General features: G+C 48.6%; 1 protein-coding gene and 1 pseudogene across 5 annotated transcripts in view; one reads left to right on the top strand and one right to left on the bottom strand.

The window, feature by feature from the left end:
- MYH10 (myosin heavy chain 10) overlaps nt 1-18,434 on the bottom strand; it is a 117,323-nt gene that overhangs the window by 10,804 nt on the left and 88,085 nt on the right. For 3 of the 5 annotated variants that reach the window (XM_071573893.1, XM_071573895.1, XM_071573894.1), the window contains 17 exons: nt 18,017-18,079; nt 15,512-15,705; nt 12,857-12,978; nt 12,479-12,548; nt 12,218-12,378; nt 11,525-11,633; nt 11,312-11,443; nt 10,398-10,604; nt 9,295-9,432; nt 8,700-8,823; nt 6,284-6,455; nt 4,338-4,550; nt 4,089-4,233; nt 2,887-3,093; nt 1,794-1,898; nt 558-710; nt 11-259 (listed from right to left, as the gene is read on the bottom strand). In XM_071573893.1, coding sequence (XP_071429994.1) covers nt 11-259; nt 558-710; nt 1,794-1,898; nt 2,887-3,093; nt 4,089-4,233; nt 4,338-4,550; nt 6,284-6,455; nt 8,700-8,823; nt 9,295-9,432; nt 10,398-10,604; nt 11,312-11,443; nt 11,525-11,633; nt 12,218-12,378; nt 12,479-12,548; nt 12,857-12,978; nt 15,512-15,705; nt 18,017-18,079 — 2,564 coding nt within the window. The remainder of the gene's footprint in view (nt 1-10; nt 260-557; nt 711-1,793; nt 1,899-2,886; nt 3,094-4,088; nt 4,234-4,337; nt 4,551-6,283; nt 6,456-8,699; nt 8,824-9,294; nt 9,433-10,397; nt 10,605-11,311; nt 11,444-11,524; nt 11,634-12,217; nt 12,379-12,478; nt 12,549-12,856; nt 12,979-15,511; nt 15,706-18,016; nt 18,080-18,434) is intronic. The other 2 variants (XM_071573896.1, XM_071573897.1) reach the window with 1 other exon arrangement.
- Nucleotides 13,042-13,962, top strand: LOC139680806 (beta-1,3-galactosyltransferase 2-like; annotated as a pseudogene).

Below are 18,434 nucleotides of genomic sequence, written 5' to 3'. Positions count from 1 at the left end.
GCTGGAGTACCTGATCAAACTTCTTCTGCTTCTTCTCCAGGTTAGAGACAATCTGGCGCTGGTGATCCAGATCCACCATCAGGTCATCCAGCTCCTGCTGCAGGCGATTCTTGGTCTTCTCCAGCTTGTCATAAGCCAGTGCCTTCTCCTCCAGGCGCTGGCTCAAGGACTCCACGTCCTTCAACAACTTCTTCTTGTTTTCCTCCAAGCCTTCAATGGTTCCCAAGTCATCATCTACCTTTTTCTTGGCATCAGCCAACTGAAATTTAATAAAACAAAGTAATGCCCCTCAGTGCATCACAAAAGGGAGAGAAAGGCATCAGGTCCAAAGGGCAAGACCAGGAACAGCTGTTATTAAAGGAACACAAAAACTGGGAGCAGGGCAAAGCCATGTCATTGTACTTGTCTTTGCAATGGAGAAAGACCACAGGAAACTTTATTCCCAGATCTGGTCTGGCACATGAGTGAGTTACACGACGTGTTTCCTGCAGGACCCCAGTTCATCTCCCCTGGGCTGTGCAGGCTCCACTCAACTCCTGTCACTTCCAGCAGCTCACCTGGGACTGCAAGGCCAGCATCTGCTTCTCCAGGTTCTTTCTGGCCTCCTCTTCCTCTTCCTGCTGCTCTTGCAGGTTGTTCTTCTCCTCTTCCAGCTGCCTTATCCTGCTGCTGAGGTTGAGCTTCTGGCGGGTTTCCTCCTGGAGCAGCTCCTGTAACACAGGCACAGGCAGAGCTCAGCCTGCTCAGGGGACTCTGTGCCCAGAACTGGCACCTGGAGCCTCCAGGGCTGCCCATGGAGAGCTTCACACTGCATTAGTTTGCTCACAGATCTTGGTACAAGGACATGCTTATGAAGACATCTCTAATTTGGGTATTCCAAAAGACACTGATCATTCCTTCTGGACACACCGAAACCTTTATAAAGCATATTTTTGATCAGGGAATCCTTGCTGTTCTATAAACTAAAATCCATGCCAGGGTCTGTTCTATAAACTAATATTTCTTTAAAAGGAGATCAGCACAGAAGTCACCTTTGAAATTTATTTTTCTTCTTTCAGACCAGCATATAGAGCAGCTATTTTAGACCACCTGGGAAGAATATATAGCAATAAATCCTCCAGTGGCAGCAAGTTTCCAAGTTTTTCTGCATTGTTTAAATATAAAGGTCAGTGTAAAGGCAGCTGTAATGTGGCAGTGGAAACTTCTGTCAGGGCAGAAACTTATGGAAGGTGTAACCCCCATCCCATTCCCTCTTCCCCATCCTGCTGCTCACAAACCTCTCCAGTTGTGATTAACAGCATTCAGGGAGTGCTGTAGTTAAGTGGTCATTTTTATACAGGGAAAATAGAGTATACAGAAGTGATGAATACCTGCAAAAAGCTGAGTTTTTTATATTCAGAACCAAAACCTGACAGCTTGAACTTAAACAGTAAGAACTTCTCCCTTGTATAAGACAGGGTGTTGCTCCTCCTGTCTTCCATATTCCCCAAGGATATTATTGGCACTAACATTCTACTTGGAAAGAGGTTTATTTACATTTTATTCTTGTCTCCTACAGAGATTGAAACATGAAGGAGAAATGGAAAGGCCAGCAGCTCTCAGGCACTGAAGTCCAGGTAATGACAAACTGGACCCACAAGCAGCTGAGCCATCATCCTATTTCACTGGACTTGACAGGAATCACAGCTTCTACCCAAGGGACTGTCCAAGCCATGAATGAAAATGTGTTTTCTGTTTGCCCTTCCCTGAGGAGCAAAGGCCCAGGGCAGGTTCCAGCTTTGCTGAGCACTCACCTGAGTGTCCTGAAGCTGGGACTCCAAACTGGCAGCATCCTTGGCAAACTTAATGCCTTTCTTCTCTGCTTCCTCCAGGAGACTGGAGACATTATCCAGCTCATTCTGCAAGGCAACAAGTGTGAAGGTGACAGTGTGCACTGACTCCAAGCCCACACCCCACTGGGAGCTGCAACAACACAAAGCTCACCAAATTCCAGGTATGGCAAGACAACAACAGCTCCCAAAAAAGAGACACAAGGAGCTAAAAATGTTGAAGTTTTGCAAGAAACTTCAAGGTGAACGTCAGTCCTGAACTGAAGAGGTACAACAAAACAAGACCTACCTTATTAAGCTCTGCTACTTAGCACAGCATGTTCTGATACCTGCATTCATACCTCAATGCTGGTTTTAATTCTAGGATCACATATTTTATGAAGTCATTAATCCAGGGATTATCAGGGTGGCAGCTGGTTTAAAGCATCACTCAAGAGGAAAGGTTACTGCCAGGTGCCAGCTCTTACTATTCTGGGCTGTGCTGCTTTGCCACACAGTGAGAGCCTGAAAGGTTCCTCCAAAGGGAACTGGGCCATTCCCTTTCTGAAGTACTTTGGCTGGATTTACCTGAGGTACACACTGTGTGGTTTAAAATCAGCCATGGCTGCATTTTGCCTGTTTTCTGCATTTCCCAGGGAACTGAGCCTGTCCTTGCCATCTGTACCTGCCAAGCTCCCAACTCTGAAGCACAACAGCAAACCCGTGGCCACCATCTATTATTACATTTTTGCTCCTACCCATGGAAAAGCTCAGCCCAATCTACTCCATTCCACAAGCAAAACACCAGCAGGTCAGCTGTCAGCAGATGGACTGGGCAGGATTGCTACAGGGTCTGCTCTGCAGGAGGGAAGCCACAAACCCAGAGGCCACTGTGAGTGTCCCACAGCCCAGGCAGTTCAGGACTGGCATTGTGGCTGTCCAGCTCTCTCCATCCAAGGCCCATCACCACTGTAAGGCCCCTGGAGCCCATGACTCGGGTCACCTCCCACAGCAGCTACTGTCATGCTTAGAGCTGTCAGCTCTTGCCTGCTGTGCAGCAGCTCAGGACCCCCTTTACCTGCAGCTTGTTGGCCTTCTCTGCCAGCTCCACCCTGAGCCTCTCGCCCTCGGTGACCTTCGCCGTCAGCTCCTGCACCTGAGCATCGAGTTTCTTCCTCTTGTGTTCAGACTCTGCCTTCACCTGCTGCAGCACCTTCACCTCACAGGCCAGCTCCTTGTTGTCAGACTCCAGGCCTTGCTTGTTTTTCTCAAGGTTTGCTTTGAACTAAGAAAGACAAAAGAAATTCAATACTTTTGTAACAGGTGAGTATTTCCTGCTAAAAATTAATCTGCCAATCAGGTTTGCAAGTTCAAAGATAAATGAAGTGCTCAGCAAGTTGTAAAGCAGGGAGTGCTTAAAATGCTGCCATGAAACACTGTGGGGATGTCAGGCAAGGATGAGTTAATGCAGGTTGTGCTGCTCTCAGACAGCACAGGTACAGAGCAGGGACAGAGCTGGGATGTCAGAGCTGTAACAGCACCGTTGTTCAGCACTGTGAGGAGCAAGGAATGTGCCCATTACCAGCTCAGCATGGCTCATCTCACAGGAATAAAAGGCAAGACGTGAACCAAAGCTGCCCTGATTTGAGTAGGCAGAGCAGGCTGCAAGTGCAGAACAAAGCACTTCTCAGCACTGCACTGACATTTGTCAAAAACCTTTTTAAAAAGTGGCAATTGGCTTAAGGGATGTTTCATTTTTACTGTAGCACCAGAACTGACACCATCTCATCACAGGACCTTGGTTTCAGACTACAAGGTATTTTTCCAGTTTTTCATGCTCTCATTGAGAGTATTTAATGAATAAGGAGGAAAAGACATGCAGGAGATCTTGAGGTGAACAAAGCTAGTGGCAAATAGTTTAAAATAGCAAGGAAGCTTGTGAAGTATTTCAACATAAAAAAATATTAGTACAGGCTATGAACTGTCCACATACATTTGTGAATGACCCAAACTACAATTTCATGAACCAGACACTTCTTTTTTGGTAGAATTGGAATAATTGTACTTCTGAGCAAGGCACTCAAGCTACCTGTGTGGGAGCCATTTGATCCAAGGCTGTCTGAGAGCTGCAATATTGTCACACCAGCCTGATAAATCTCATCCAGTTACAATTCTATGCATGTTTAGAAGACAGCTCAGCTCTGCAGGGCCATGGAAGGCACCACACCATCTCTGGTGCTTATAGAAAGTCCCGAAGCAGAAAATACCCTTTCTTCTCACCCTTTTGGCCTGTTCCAGTTGCTCAGAGAGCTCTTCCAGGGCAGTTGCATGCCTCTGCCTGATTTCCTGGATCTGGGCTTCATGGTTTTTGGTTTCCTCTTCAATTGCTTTCTTCAGCTCAGCCACCTCCTGCTCACGTTTTGTCCTGGAGGAAGCACACGAAGGGTTATCAAAAAATCAACATTTCAGCCTTTTGCAAATTCAAGGTGAACTGCAGTGGTGCCTCCTTGCAGAGCCATGTGCTCCTACCTCAGCTCCTGCTGTGCTGCAGTGGTATCCAAAGTATCCTCCAGCTCAGTTTTTAAAGCCTCCAGCTCCTCACTTAAGTCTCTCTTCTGCTTCTCTGCCTTGTTGCGTGAGGCCTTCTCAGACTCCAGGTCCTCCTGCAGCTCTGCAATCTGAGCCTGCAACTCCCTTATCACCTTCAGGGCATTGTTCTTCTGAACTGCCTCGTCATCACCTCTGGTAAACACAGACACAGCAAGTGATGATACTTCATAGAATCATAGAATGGATTGGGTTGGAAAAGACCTCCAAGAGCATCAAGTCCAACCCTTGGGCCAACTCCAGTCCCTTTACCAGATCATGGCACTCAGTGCCACGGCCAAGCTCAGCTCAAAAACCTCCAGGGATGGGGAATCCACCCCCTCTCTGGGCAGCCCATTCCAATCCCTGAGCACTCTCTCTGCAAAGAATTTCTTTCTGCTCTCCAACTTCAATTTCCCCTGGCAGAGCTTGAGCCCATCGTGCCCCCTTGTCCTATTGCTGAGTGCCTGGGAGAAGAGACCAACCCCCACCTGGCCAGAACTTCCCTTCAGGCAGTTCCAGACAGTGCTGAGGTCACCTCTGAGCCTCCTCTTCTCCAGGCTAAACACCCCCAGCTCCCTCAGCCTCTCCCCACAGCACTTGTGCTCCAGTCCCTTCTCCAGCCTCGTTGCTCTTCTCAGTTGGGTTGGAAAACACCTCTGAGATCATCAACCCTTGATCCAACCCCACTGTGATCACCAGCCCAGGGCACAGAGTGCCCTGGGCTGGTGATCACAGTGGGGTTGGATCAAGACATGGTGGATTCTCTGTCCCTGGAGGTGTTTAAGAGGACACTCAGTGCCACATCCAGTCCCTTCTCCAGCCTCGTTGCTCTTCTCTGGCCCCGCTCCAGCCCCTCAATCTCTTTCCTCAACTGAGGGGCCCAGAACTGAACAAACACTCAAGGTGTGGCCTCCCCAAGGCAGAGTCCAGGGGAAGGGTCACTGCCCTGGGCCTGCTGGCCACGCTAGTTTGGATCCAGGCCAGGATCCCATTGGCCTTCTTGGCCACCTGGGCACACTGGTGGCTCCTCTTGAGCTTCCTGTCCCTCAGTCCCCCCAGGTCCCTCTGCCTGGCTGCTCTCCAGCCACTCTGTGCCCAGCCTGGAGTGCTGCATCTACTCTCAGAACAGTCTCTTTACATTATCTACATAAATGAGATCTTCACTTTTCCAAAGGAATAAAACAGACCTTCTAAACATCACAGAATGGTTTGGGTTGTGAGGGACCTTAAAGATCATCTCATTTCATCCCATGCCATGGGCAGGGACACCTTCCACTATCCCAGGTTGCTGCAAGCCCTGTCCAGCCTGGCCTTGGACCCTTCCAGGGGTAAATATCACAGCTAAACCCCCAGTGCTATTCTCAGAACCCTCACAGCACAGTCCTGCAGGTGCACTATCACAATGATCAAGCCTTGGTTTACATTCCAGTACTTCAATTTTGTAGATCTCAACACTGACCCTAAAATGTTCCATCTGTACAATTTTCTCTTCCCACAAAATTGCTTCCTTGAAAAACCAGATGTTTAGCTGATATCATAACATGTGACTGCAGAACTCCCCACAAACACAGACAAAGCCTGTCCTGCCAGGCACTGCCAAGCACAAAAAGACCCACTAAGAACTATGTATTTTTCCCTCCTGAGGCTGAACTCTGGGAGACTGAAAAGCTCCCAGACACTATTTTACCCTGGTAAAACTTCTCTCATTTTCCTTTTTGCTTTGTGGGCCAAGGATGCTGAGAGAACACCAAGCTCCTTCACTGTGCCATGCCCACACAGCACAGGGCCCAGAGATGCTCCAGCTCCAATAGGAACTGGTTTCTGTTCAGCATTCCAGCTCCAAAGGCAGCCAAAGCAAACCCTGTTCCCAAGCAGATTTCTCCCACCTGGCCAGAGCAGCCTGCAGCTCCTCCTCCTTCTTTGCCAGCTGGATCTTCAGCTCCTCAATCTGGGCTTGCAGCTCAGCTATTTGGTCCTGCAGGTCTGTTGTTTCCCCATCAAGTTTTCTTTTAGCTTTTTCCAGCTCTTGGCGAGTCTTCTCCTCCTTTTTTAAGCGCTCTGAGGAAGCAAAGAGTTACCTTCACATGCAATTTTTGCCTCTTGTCACCTCAGAAGGTTTGGGGGCAGGACCCTGGGGTGGCAGGAAGGGTGGGATGTTTAATTTATGCTGTCTCAATTCTTTGTGCAGGCTGAGAAAAATGAAACAGCAAAGGAAAACTGAATGGCTTGGGCAGAAAGGCAGGGAAGAGTCTGTGCCTGGAGAAAAAATCTGAGATACAGGAACAGAGACACAACCTCATCTTAGCAGGAAATAAGGAGTGGGATCTACCAGAGCAGCTTGAGCTGTCAGGGCAGATAATAACACATCAGCATTCAAAAGTGAAGGTGAACTATGGATTGGGAAAAAATGATGTCTTGCATGGCTTTGGAAGGGCCAGGTCAGACTCCAAAAGCTCTACTGGAAAACAGTAATGCTCAGAGCAAACCTGCATAAACTGTTTGTGCAAGAGTCTGTGCCACTAACTCACATCCCAGGGATAGCTGGCAGGACTCTGCAGCCCTGGGAGCTTCCTCCCAGTCCTCTCCTTGTGGAGCCAAGGAATTCCTGCCCTAAGGAATTCCTTGTGCAAACCCAAGTGCCACAGCAGCCCAACACTTGTAGCTGACCTGCCTGGGGTCTGGTGAACACAATTCCTGCCTGAATTGCTCCCAGTGACCCAATGCCCAGGGATGTAACAGATTTAGGTCCCAGGAAGGCTTTGTTCAGCAGGGCATTAACACCTGTGCACTGGCACCAACTGCAGGTATTACACTTGTTTGTGTGCAGAGATTTCTTCCTCATCCTTCCTAAGCCTCTACTGGATCAGGATCTTCCACATGTCAAGAATCAGCTGTTCCAGCCACCCAGGGCTGTTTGGGATTTTCCAGATAACCTAAAGTAACACTGTTCTTCTCTAAACAGTTTCTCATTCCAGAAGAAGAGCACTTTTCCCTCGGTTTTCACATGATGTTCCTGCCCAGTGACACTTAGAGCACTGTCCCAAGACCCAATTTTGTAATTTAGAAAGTTCCTAGCAAACTGCATTAACTTTGTTCCCCAAATATCAGTGCCTAGCAGTGCCAGGACTCCAGCAGAGAGACCTTAATGGCTTCTTGAATCATCTCCAAGTGTAAATATCATTTTACTGTGCTTTACTAGCCAAGCAATTGCATACCTCATATTTAAGCTTGAATTTCCATTTCTAAGATCATCAGTCTTGGAATGGTACCAGAACCAAACTCATCTGTCAAGTCCCTAGTCCTGGTTTAAGCTACTCAAGCATTATTTTCCAGTGAGCAGTTTACTTAGACCCATCCTAAGGTCTCTGAATGCAACTGTTCAAGACAAGGACCATCAATCACTGACTCCCCCTATTAGTTCAATACTTCCCTATGCTGATAAGGCTTTGATTTCCTTCCATAAGCACATCAGCTTTAAAATATGTAGCAAGACAGGCCATAACACACAAAGTGCAAAAACTATTTCCAAATTAGGGCACAGAGAGCAACTTTGCCTTATATTTTGCAACTTTGACTTGGCAGCTCATTAATGTTGCAAAATATCCATTTACAACAATTAGTAATTTAAAAAAAAACAAACATAAAATGAAGAAAAGGTTACATATGGGACAGGTTTAGCCTGTGACAACAGAGGCAAACCAATCAGAAATAAATGTCTAAAGAAAAGGAACTATTTTAGATTGAATCCTGGAATGGTTTGGGTTGGAAAGGACCTTAAAGCTCATCTTGTTCCAACCTCCTGCCATGGGCAGGGACACCTTCCACCAGCCCAGGGTGCTCAATAAAAATAAAGCAAGAAAAAATAAATAACATATGTAAGTCTAATGCAGATAAAGCATCAAGAAAAGCAAAACAATTGAGATTTGCTTATTCAATAAAAATAAATCTGGGAAGCCCAATGAATCCTGCTGCCTTTCCTGGATAAACTCACTGCTCTGATGCTGGCCAGGAAAGTGGAGCCACTCCCAAGGGCCAGGATGTTCTGCCTGGGCACCAATGGGGGCAGGAATTTTAATGGCCTTAAATAACCTGAATTCTCAGAAATGAAAACCTGACAAGTTCAACAAGAGAAAGACTGAGCAGCCAAATGCAACCTCAATTTCCTTCAAGAATTAGCTCACAATGACAGCTGTTAATTATCTTCATATAAGGCTCCACTTCCCAGTGCAGCAGACCCTGCAAACACCATCCCAAGGGATCCATTCCTGCCTGGAATGGTGGCCAGGCTGTTCATGAACCAACCTTCCAAGTCAGTGATCATCATCTCCTGCTTGTTCTTGAGTTTGGCCAAGTTCTTGGCCTTCTCTTCTTCTTCAGCCAGCTGAGAAGAACATTCAGCAATTCGATCCTCCATCAGCTTCTTCTCCTGGTTGGGAGAATAGGAGGAAGAACAGCTTGTAAAACACAACCTGAGGAGCCCCTGAGCACTGCAAAGAACTGCAGGTACACAATCCAGAGAGGTCTCTTACAGCACAGAGAGTACAGATTTCATTGCAGGTGGAGATCAATATTAAGGATTAACTGGAAGTGTTAGAAACACAAACATTTGTTTTCCGAGAGAGACTTGGAATCTCTCACATGGGAGGCTTGGTGTTGGGACAGCATTTGGAAACCTGTTTGCAAGGAACAACAGAAGGTATAACAAACAGTTTCCAGCTCTTAGATTTGCATGAAACTGGAAAGAGTGCCTGACAAATCCTTCCCTTTGGAATGTCAGTTCAAAGGAACTGTCAGTGTCTCAAATCCCCTGAGTCCTCAGGTGCATTTTACAGGAGGCTCAAGCTGAGAGCTGTCACCTGCCTTGGTGCAGTATCTCCACCATGCACACTGGTCTCACCTTCAAAAATTTGGAATTTTGGTCCTCCAGCAGTAGGATCTCTTCCTCCATCTTCTTGATCTTGGCCTCAGCTGTCACTTTTTCAAGCTGCAGCTTCTGTCGAGCTCCCTCCTCCTCATCAAGCTGCTCCTCCAGGTCCTGGGAGGAAAGAGCTGCATCTGTGCATTTTGCAGCTTACCCACTTGGTAACACTTATTTTTTTAACTTAGTGACAAAGATGAGTTATTTTGAAAAGCCACTTGCCCTACCATGCATTAAACCCACGTTTGGTTTGTGGGATTCATTTACAGCATCAATGATCTGGGAATGAAATTAAGGGCCATGTGATACACATGGAGTTTTTTCTGCTCTGTATTTCAGCTTTGGCTGAAATGTGCTCTCTAGGAAACACACACTCACTTCAGTAGTCTTTCACCTTCCTAATTCCAATTCTAAAATAAAAAAATTGTAATTAATGACAATTATTTTGAGAGCCAGGTAAGTTCTCAGGTGCTGCCTTTCTCAGGGACCCCATTATTGAAAAGGCAGCCTCTAAATAATCTGGTTTTCAAAAAAAAACACTCAACCAACAAACCTGGAGGAGATTACATTGTCTTAAGATTTGTAGAAGTGAAAGGAGGAATATTGCTCAAGCCATTCACTGGATTTCAGTCAAAAAGGAACATTTGGTTAAAACTTGGCTGTAATAATGCCAAGGTCATGGGTTCAATCCCCTGTGTGGGCCATTGACTTAAGAGTTGGACTGGATAATCCTTGTGGGTCCTTCCAACTCAGACTAGTCTGTGATTCTGTGATTTCTCACACAAGAGGCACCAGCTGGTCAGTGTGGCCATTCCTGGACCCTCCCCCTCACCTGCCACCTTTAAAGCCCTAAGGAATTTCTCCTTTAAATACCAACAGAGCATCCTGACTTCTCTTTCCTTCCTCACCCTCACATGTCTAGAGACCCCACGAAGCTCCTCACACTGACCACAGGGAGAGAAGAGAAGAGAATTCCTTTACTCCATGAGAAGCAAATTCCTCAGTGCTGCAGAGGTGCTGAGGGAGCTTCTCCATCCTTAACTGCCCTGTTTGCATCCCCTTCCAGTTCCAGTGGCCCATACCTGAATGTGGCCCTGCATTTTCTTTTTCTCATTCTGCAATATTTGGTTTCTTTCCTCCTCTTCCTCAACCCTGGACTCCAAATCATGGAGAATTTCTTCCAGCTCTTGTTTTTTGGCAGCCAAACGAGCCCTCATCTCCTCAGCTTCTGCAAAGAGCTCTGTTTCAGCCTGGAGCTGCTCTGCAAGAATGTTCTTCTCTTCTAGAAGCTGCAAAGACACACAAAAAGTAGAAAAGCTTCAAAAATGACACTTCAAAGTCTCTCGGGAGAGATTTATACACATGACAAGTGCAAAATAAATTAAAGGTCAGGTTCAGCTCCAATTCTTGTCTCCCTGGCCAACACCCCAACCCAAAGGCTTTGAGCAGAGGCTTTAGCAGCAGTGCAGGAACACCAGCTGTGGCAGGAGGGTCACAGCAACATTCCCTGCCTGTCCCTCCAGTCTGAGGAGCAAACCCCTCTGCATCTCCTCCACCTTCCCTGTTCTATCAGCAGCAAAGAGATGAGGGAAGTGCCCATTTCCTGGCCTGTTCCTTCTGCTCATCCCTGCAGTGGCAGAGCAGTGCCATGGACACGACTCCTGGCCAGTCCCAGTCCCAGTCCCTGAGGACACTACTGATCTCTGGCTCCTCATGGACATTGGCCCGTTCCCTGCAGCCCTCCAAGTGCTACCACCCAGCCCATTCTTTATCCTGTGGGTGGTCCATCCATCACCTCCAGGTCTCTCCAGTGCAGAGACAAGGATGTTGTGCTGGACACACCAAGTGCTTTGCTCAAGCCCTGTTCCATATCCCTGGTGACTGTGAGAGGACTCTGCTCTCCTGATCCTCAGTGCTTTGCTCCCCAGAGTCTCCCAACAGGGCTCCATGGGGTAATTCATGTCCTAGATACCAAAGGCTGATCTTAGACACAAACCTGTTGATGTTTTCTTTCCATTTCTTCAAGTTCTGCCTCCACCTTTGTCTGTTTTTCTTTCACCTTCATGAGCTCCTCATCCTTGGCTTGAAGTTCTTCTTCTTGACGAGTGACCTGAAGAAGAGGCTTCACCTGCAAAGATTTGAGAAGAACAAGTGAGAACCTGCACTCAGCTGTTGATGGGTGAATGCAACAGAACAGAACAGAAGGAACCTTTGTGAAGACTCTCCACCACTGCCAGTGCCTCAGTTTTAGGTATGCAGCACAATTCCTCTGCAGGATTTTCAGTGCACTCAGCTGCTGCTGTTTCTTTGCAAAGGCCCTGAAAGGCAGACAGAGCAAAAAGTTGGTGTTAAATACAGCTGATCATGTGGCCAGGCCTTTAATTTTTAGGTTACCCAACTCTAGAACACTTGCAGACCATAAATGACCTTATTTTTATGTTTCAGTAACTACAGTGACTCGAGTTTTCACTCCTATGAAGCATCAGAGCAAGAGGTGGAGTCACCATTTTCAACACAACAATTACAAATTATATTTGTTCTTACTCTTAACAGGCCTTTTTCTTAAAAGAACAAAATCAGGATGGATTAGATACTTTAATTTCCAAAAGTGTCTCTTTCCAGAGAACTTTCATGGACCTCTAGTGGGACAGGAGGAGAGATTTTCTTTGCAGCCACTGCAAAGAGCTGTGTGTGACACACAAGTAAGGAAAGCTGGTAAGGGTCAGGAATGAAGGTATGAACTCTCATTAGGTAAAAACCCACTGCTATCCTGGATACAGCCACAGCTGATCAGCAAAGAGAGGGAGGAAAGCTCTCCTGAAATGGAAGTTTTGATGCCCAGCTCCCCACCAAAGGGGTTGAAGAGACCCCAAGGAAGAGCAAAGCACGAGAGCACACGTACTTCCTGGCCAGGTACCCTCTGCACACTGCCTGGAAGAAGATGATGATGTCTGTGATCTTCAGGTCCCGCTCCTCCTCCAGGTGTGCCAACACACCAGCTCGGAAGAAGATCTTGCTCTGGCCAATCCTGTACAAGTTGGGGTCCAGCTCCAGGGCTCTGATCTGAGTGGGCAGGTGAGCACATCGTTGTTACACCAAGGAAAGGGCAGCTTTTTTTCCCAGCTTTTCAATGTTCTGACAGAGCTCAGGCAGACACACTCACCATGCGCTCACAGGCTTGCTTCCCATCCATGAAACCCTTGGGAATTGCGTTGGGAGTGAGGATCTCATACCTTTAAGGCAAATGGAAAAGCACCTTTACATTCAACAAGAAGCTGTATTACCTACAATATAAATTTACAGCAAAAGGTCATAGTGCCCAAGGGCGTGGTTAGGCCATTTCTCCAGAAGTTTTTCCAGCAGAAATCCCAGATTGTTTCCTTCCCCACTGCCTCCAGAATACACTTGCAGTGTTCAACTGCTTCCAGTTCAAAACCTCACCCATGGGGTTTGATTTCCTCTGAGTTGGCTTGGGGTGAGTTCAGTTATTTAACAAGAAGCTTTAGCTCCCAAGAAATGAGAAGACTGTTCCTGCTGTTACCTCTGTCTGAACTCCTGGAACACTATCCTGTTGGGAAATCCCTGTCGACAGATCCTGATTCCTTCCAAAACCCCGTTGCACCGAAGCTGATCTAGAACCAGATGTGGATCCAGTTTTCCAGCCTGGACAGAACAAAACAAACATCATTTTCAGTCTTTTAATTTAGTGAAGAATTACCTCCCAACATGCTCAGAGCTGCACAGCCAGGCCAGGTGGAGGCTGGACAAGCCACGTGACAGATTTGGGGTAACAAACACCTGACACTGAAACTGTTCCTATTTTTTTTCTTGGGGTTAAGAATCAAGAGAAATGAATAATTCCTGTGTGCCATCCTAGAGGAAAGCTGACAGTACCATGACATGATTCAACAAGAATATCTGGATACCCACAATAATTGAACCATTAAAACTCTGATGGGAACAAACTGGGTTGTAACTTTCTGTGCACAAGTTCCATGTTATGAAAACTGATAGGGATGTGTTTGCCAGTACTGAAAATTTAATACACAAACTTCTGAAGCCAGAACTTCCTCCAAGGCACGAGCATTTTACAGGTTATTTAATGAGAGGTTTATGGACCTGATAGGAACAAGGCAACAAGTCCTATGTGCCACCTGACTTGTACCCAAGTGACTGATATCCTGTATTCTGCTCTGGAACTGGTGGGATCTCAGGGAAAGGCTCTTCCCCCAGAGGGTGGTGGGCACTGAGCAGGCTCCCCAGGGCAGTGGGCACAGCCCCAAGGCTGCCAGAGCTGCAGGAGGGTTTGGATGATGCTCTGGGGCACAGGGGGTGACTCTTGGGGATGGGCCTGTGCAGGGCTGAGGGTTGGACTGAGCAATCCCTGGGGGTCCCTTTCAACTCAGCACATTCTGTGACTCTGTGATATGTTTTTTTTGTGGAGATTTAGCAGAAAAAAATCTTTTTTCAGTCTCCTTAAGCATTAGACATTTACATTTAGAGGATGTAAACATGGAAATCTGTCTTGCCAAGCTGTGGATTGACCCTGTACCTCCACCCAACGACTCTGTCTTCAATCACTGGCAGGTTTCTTCCTCCAGCTGTAAACTGAGCCACCCAATTACCAACTGGGAGACAGTGTGTTAATTATGTTAATTACAGGCTCAGACCAACTCAAGGCCTTGTATATTTTGAAGTAAAATTATACAAGCAAAACCCCTTTGGAACTATACAAGTAAAACTATACTCTTCTCCCAGGCACTCAGCAATAGGACAAGGGGGCACGATGGGCTCAAGCTCTGCCAGGGGAAATTGAAGTTGGAGAGCAGAAAGAAATTCTTTGCAGAGAGAGTGCTCAGGGATTGGAATGGGCTGCCCAGAGAGGGGGTGGATTCCCCATCCCTGGAGGTTTTTCAGCTGAGCTTGGCCGTGGCACTGAGTGCCATGATCTGGTAAAGGGACTGGAGTTGGCCCAAAGGTTGGACTTGATGATCTCAGAGGTCTTTTCCAACCCAATCGATTCTAAGTAAAACCCTCAAGGCTGGGGCTTTTACACCTCCCAGACAAACTCAGCCCTCTGCTTTCCAGGCTACTCTGCAAAGCCAGAGCTCCAAAGGAGGGGATGGAGGAACAGTGGGAGCAGATTGATGAGTGTGGGAGCCAGCAGTGCAGCAGTGCCCAGGGGCAGGGCCGGGTAGGGCCGGGCTGGGCAGGGCTGGGCTGGGCGGGGCTGGGCAGGGCGGGGTGGGCTGGGCTGGGCGGGGCAGGGTGGGCTGGGCGGGGCAGGGCAGGGCGGGGCGAGGTGGGACAGGGTTGGGTGGGGCAGGGCAGGGCGGGGCAGGGCAGGGCAGGGCAGGGCAGGGCTGGGCAGGGCAGGGCACGGCGGGGCAGTGCAGGGCTGGGAAGGGCAGGGCGGGGCAGGGCTGGGCTGGGCTGGGCAGGGCAGGGCTGGGCTGGGGCTGGGCAGGGCAAGGGCGGGGCAGGGCGGGGCAGGGCTGGGCGGGGCTGGGCAGGGTGGCATGGGGCAGGGCAGGGCGGGGCAGGGCAGGGCAGGGCTGGGCGGGGCTGGGCAGGGTGGCATGGGGCAGGGCAGGGCGGGGCTGGGCAGGGCAGGGCTGGGCGGGGCTGGGCAGGGTGACATGGGGCAGGGCAGGGCGGGGCTGGGCAGGGCAGGGCTGGGCGGGGCTGGGCAGGGTGGCATGGGGCAGGGCAGGGCGGGGCTGGGCAGGGCAGGGCAGGGCTGGGCAGGGCGGGGCAGGGTGGCGTGGGGCAGGGCAGGGCGGGGCTGGGCAGGGCAGGGCTGGGCGGGGCTGGGCAGGGTGGCATGGGGCAGGGCAGGGCGGGGCAGGGCAGGGCAGGGCTGGGCGGGGCTGGGCAGGGCAAGGGGCAGGGCTGGGCAGGGCGGGGCAAGGCAGGGCTGGGCGGGGCTGGGCAGGGTGGCGTGGGGCAGGGCAGGGCGGGGGAGGGCAGGGCGGGGCAGGGCAGGGTGGCATGGGGCAGGGCAGGGCGGGGCAGGGCAGGGCTGGGCGGGGCAGGGCAGGGCAGGGCAAGGCCAGGGGCAGGGCTGGGCTGGGCAGGGCTGGGTGGCATGGGGCAGGGCAGGGCGGGGCAGGGCTGGGCGGGGCTGGGCTGGGCGGGGCAGGGCAGGGCAGGGCAAGGCCAGGGGCAGGGCTGGGCTGGGCAGGGCAGGGCATACCCTCTTCTCGTGGTTGGGGATGATGCAGCGCACGAAGTTGGGGTTGGTGTTGCGCAGCGTGGCCATGAGCTTGGTGAGCGACTCCTTGTAGAGCTGCCCCACGGTGCGGAACATGCCCTTCTTGGTCTTGTAGGCAGAGCCAAAGGCCGTCTCGGTGATGCCAGTGACCTGGTCCAGCCCCACGATGCGATCCACTGCAAGGGACAGGGCACAGGGTGAGTGGCTGTGCCCTGGGGGGCACGGGGAGGGGCAGGGGTGGCACAAGCTGGGCGGGGCAATGGCAGCGGCGCCGTCGGGGGCAAGGCAGGGACAGGGACACTGTGCACAAGCCGGGGACCAAAAGCCACAGACTTATCCAGCAGGAGAGTGTAGCTTTAGGAGGTACAGACTGAAATATCCAGCTCTTTACTTGCAGTTCTACATGACCAGGAAAGTGATTTTCTTTATTTTAAGTCAAGCTTCATAGGGGGGAAAAAAAAGCTGCCTGGAAATTGGCAATTATTAGGATTGTTGCAATGCAAAATATTTGTGGGCTGAACAATTAGAATGACACATTTGTGTGTGTTTGCTTAGAGTGAAGAGTCACTTATGACAATTATACAGATTAAATCTGAGGTTCATTCAAACATGTTTGCATAAAAATTTACAGGATTGGAAATAGTGTTATTTCAGTGATGAGGGGAAAAAGGATCTGCCAGACTTCTGCTTGGCTGCTGTCTTGAAGAATTCCTTCCACTTTTAACACAACTGCAAAGACCTCCCTGGCCAAAAGACAAACTTCAAACCAGGAAGACAAACTTCAAACCAGGAAAACTCCCCACCAAAGCACTTCACAGCTGCCATAAAGCATCACAATAAAGATTTTTCTTTGATTTTTTGAGCATTTGGGGTAAGGATCTCTAGGGTTTCATCTTCAGAAGCACAAATTAGAAATCTGACTGCCAATATTAAAACCTTAAGGCCAAAAACATGAAGGTGATTCCATGTGCATGTCAAGAATTATGTAAACAGCTTCCTAAAAAAATAAAACAGGTGACTTAATTACAGCTGGTGCTTCTTAATACTGAGCAAACACCCAAAATAAGTGGGTTCCCTGAGAAATCCAGGTTTGCCAGCCAAAAATAAGCAACTATTTGTAGGCTCCAGCTGAGATTTTCTGAAGTTATTTTATTATTTAAACCAAAGCAGAGGGGGTTATGCTTTGCTACCAGAGTTAGTTTTGGATCTGACAAATAAGTGACACTTTTTTATTTCCTTCTCGTACTCAACTGGTTTTCAGGAGTCTATTAAAACAAAAAAAGTAAATTAAAAGCAGAAAACCACAAGGCAGCAAGTTTGAATAACCAGCTGTAGGTCTGGCCTGCAGTGCAGAGCAGAGCTCAGCTCCTCCACATGGGCCTGAACACAACAATCTACAGTTCATTAAAGTCAGAAAAATAAGCAGGTGGCAAAGTGTTCATAAATGATCTCCCAAATATTTACTTGGAAGCAGAATCAGTTCTAAAGCAAACATGGGCAGAGATTATCTGGGATCAGCCTCCTGGGGGATGAACATCCCAGCTGGTTGGAAAGCTGCCCCCACCAGGCCCCCCTGGAGCCCCCCTGGCCTTTGGGAATGCAGCAAACACAGCTGGTCCTTGGGCAGTTCTCTTTGCCCTCTGGGCTCCAGCCTGAACAGGGGGATTCATATTTCCAACAGGGCTAGTAAAGGTAAGGGCAGTCACTGAGCTGCATCACTGCACCACCATCTCCCAGGAATTATTTGGGAACACCATGAGCTCCCTCAGGACAGGATGTATCAGGAGCAGTGGAAGACAAACCCAAGTAAAGGCTGCAAGTCTGAAGGCACAACCTTCACATCCATGTATTTCTACACTTGGGGAGAGCAATACAAGCAGGATGAGGAGGTTGGATAAAACATTTGAATGTATTCAAAGACATTCCAAGCAAGTGGATTGTTGATTTCTCAACACCTCACAAAACACGTGCTGCTTGTACAACGGGGAATGTTCAAATTAAATTAAGAGGTTTTCAAATAAAAGAACAATTCCAACAAGTCTGGAAGAAGTTTATTTCACTTACTACCCCCACTACAACTGCAGCACTCATTCTGATACTTCAACACATTCTTCAGCTCTCCTCCCAAAAGAACACAGCCACGTTCTAGAACATTCCAGAGGTTTGTCAATGTTGGACTGCAGAAAGAAGCTTGATAAGTGTTACAAAGCTTATGCATTCTCTCAAATGCTTGGAGCTACCAGAATTGTCACTTAAGAAGCAATTCTACATCTCATCATGGAACTAGGAAGCACAAACCTTTCCATCTGCAATGCATAACTGAGATGTCATGTGTGTGTGCAGCAGCAGCTGAACGGGAGCTGGCCTGGGGGTCACCTAAGTCCAGCATGAAATGAGAAGTTCATGCAAGCCTACGAGCAACAATGGATTGTCCTGGAGGTACAACAGCCCTGCCTTTAGGAGGCCTACTGGTTTACATCCATTCACCTGGTGGCTCATGAAGACCAGTAATATTGTCATAGAAACAGGCTCTCTGAATATTCTGAATCTCTAAGGCAGAGAAACAGCAGAAACAGAAAGACAGAAGAGCAGATACACAAGACACTTCAGTTAGTAAAAACAACAGGTTCATCAGTTGCAAACAGACTTAACTGTGCTACAAAAGCAATCAGGCCACAACACATTCCATGCACATTTCAATTATCTGTGACAGCAGGTTTTGAATATTTGGACTAAAACACCTTTTCTTCTGTGTGTGTTCTCAACAGGAAAGGAGCAGATGCCCAGCTAAAAAGTTCTTTATATCATGATTAAAGCTGTTCTCTGTGACTGAACCAAGTAAGAGGGAAACTCAGCATTAACCTACAGCATCATCTTCATCACAAGCTTCATTTCCTCCTCGAAC

Source organism: Pithys albifrons, chromosome 19 (assembly GCF_047495875.1).
Source record: "Pithys albifrons albifrons isolate INPA30051 chromosome 19, PitAlb_v1, whole genome shotgun sequence".
NCBI lineage: Eukaryota > Metazoa > Chordata > Aves > Passeriformes > Thamnophilidae > Pithys > Pithys albifrons.
Note: the sequence above shows the minus strand (reverse complement) of the source record. Positions and strands in the feature narration are given on the sequence as shown.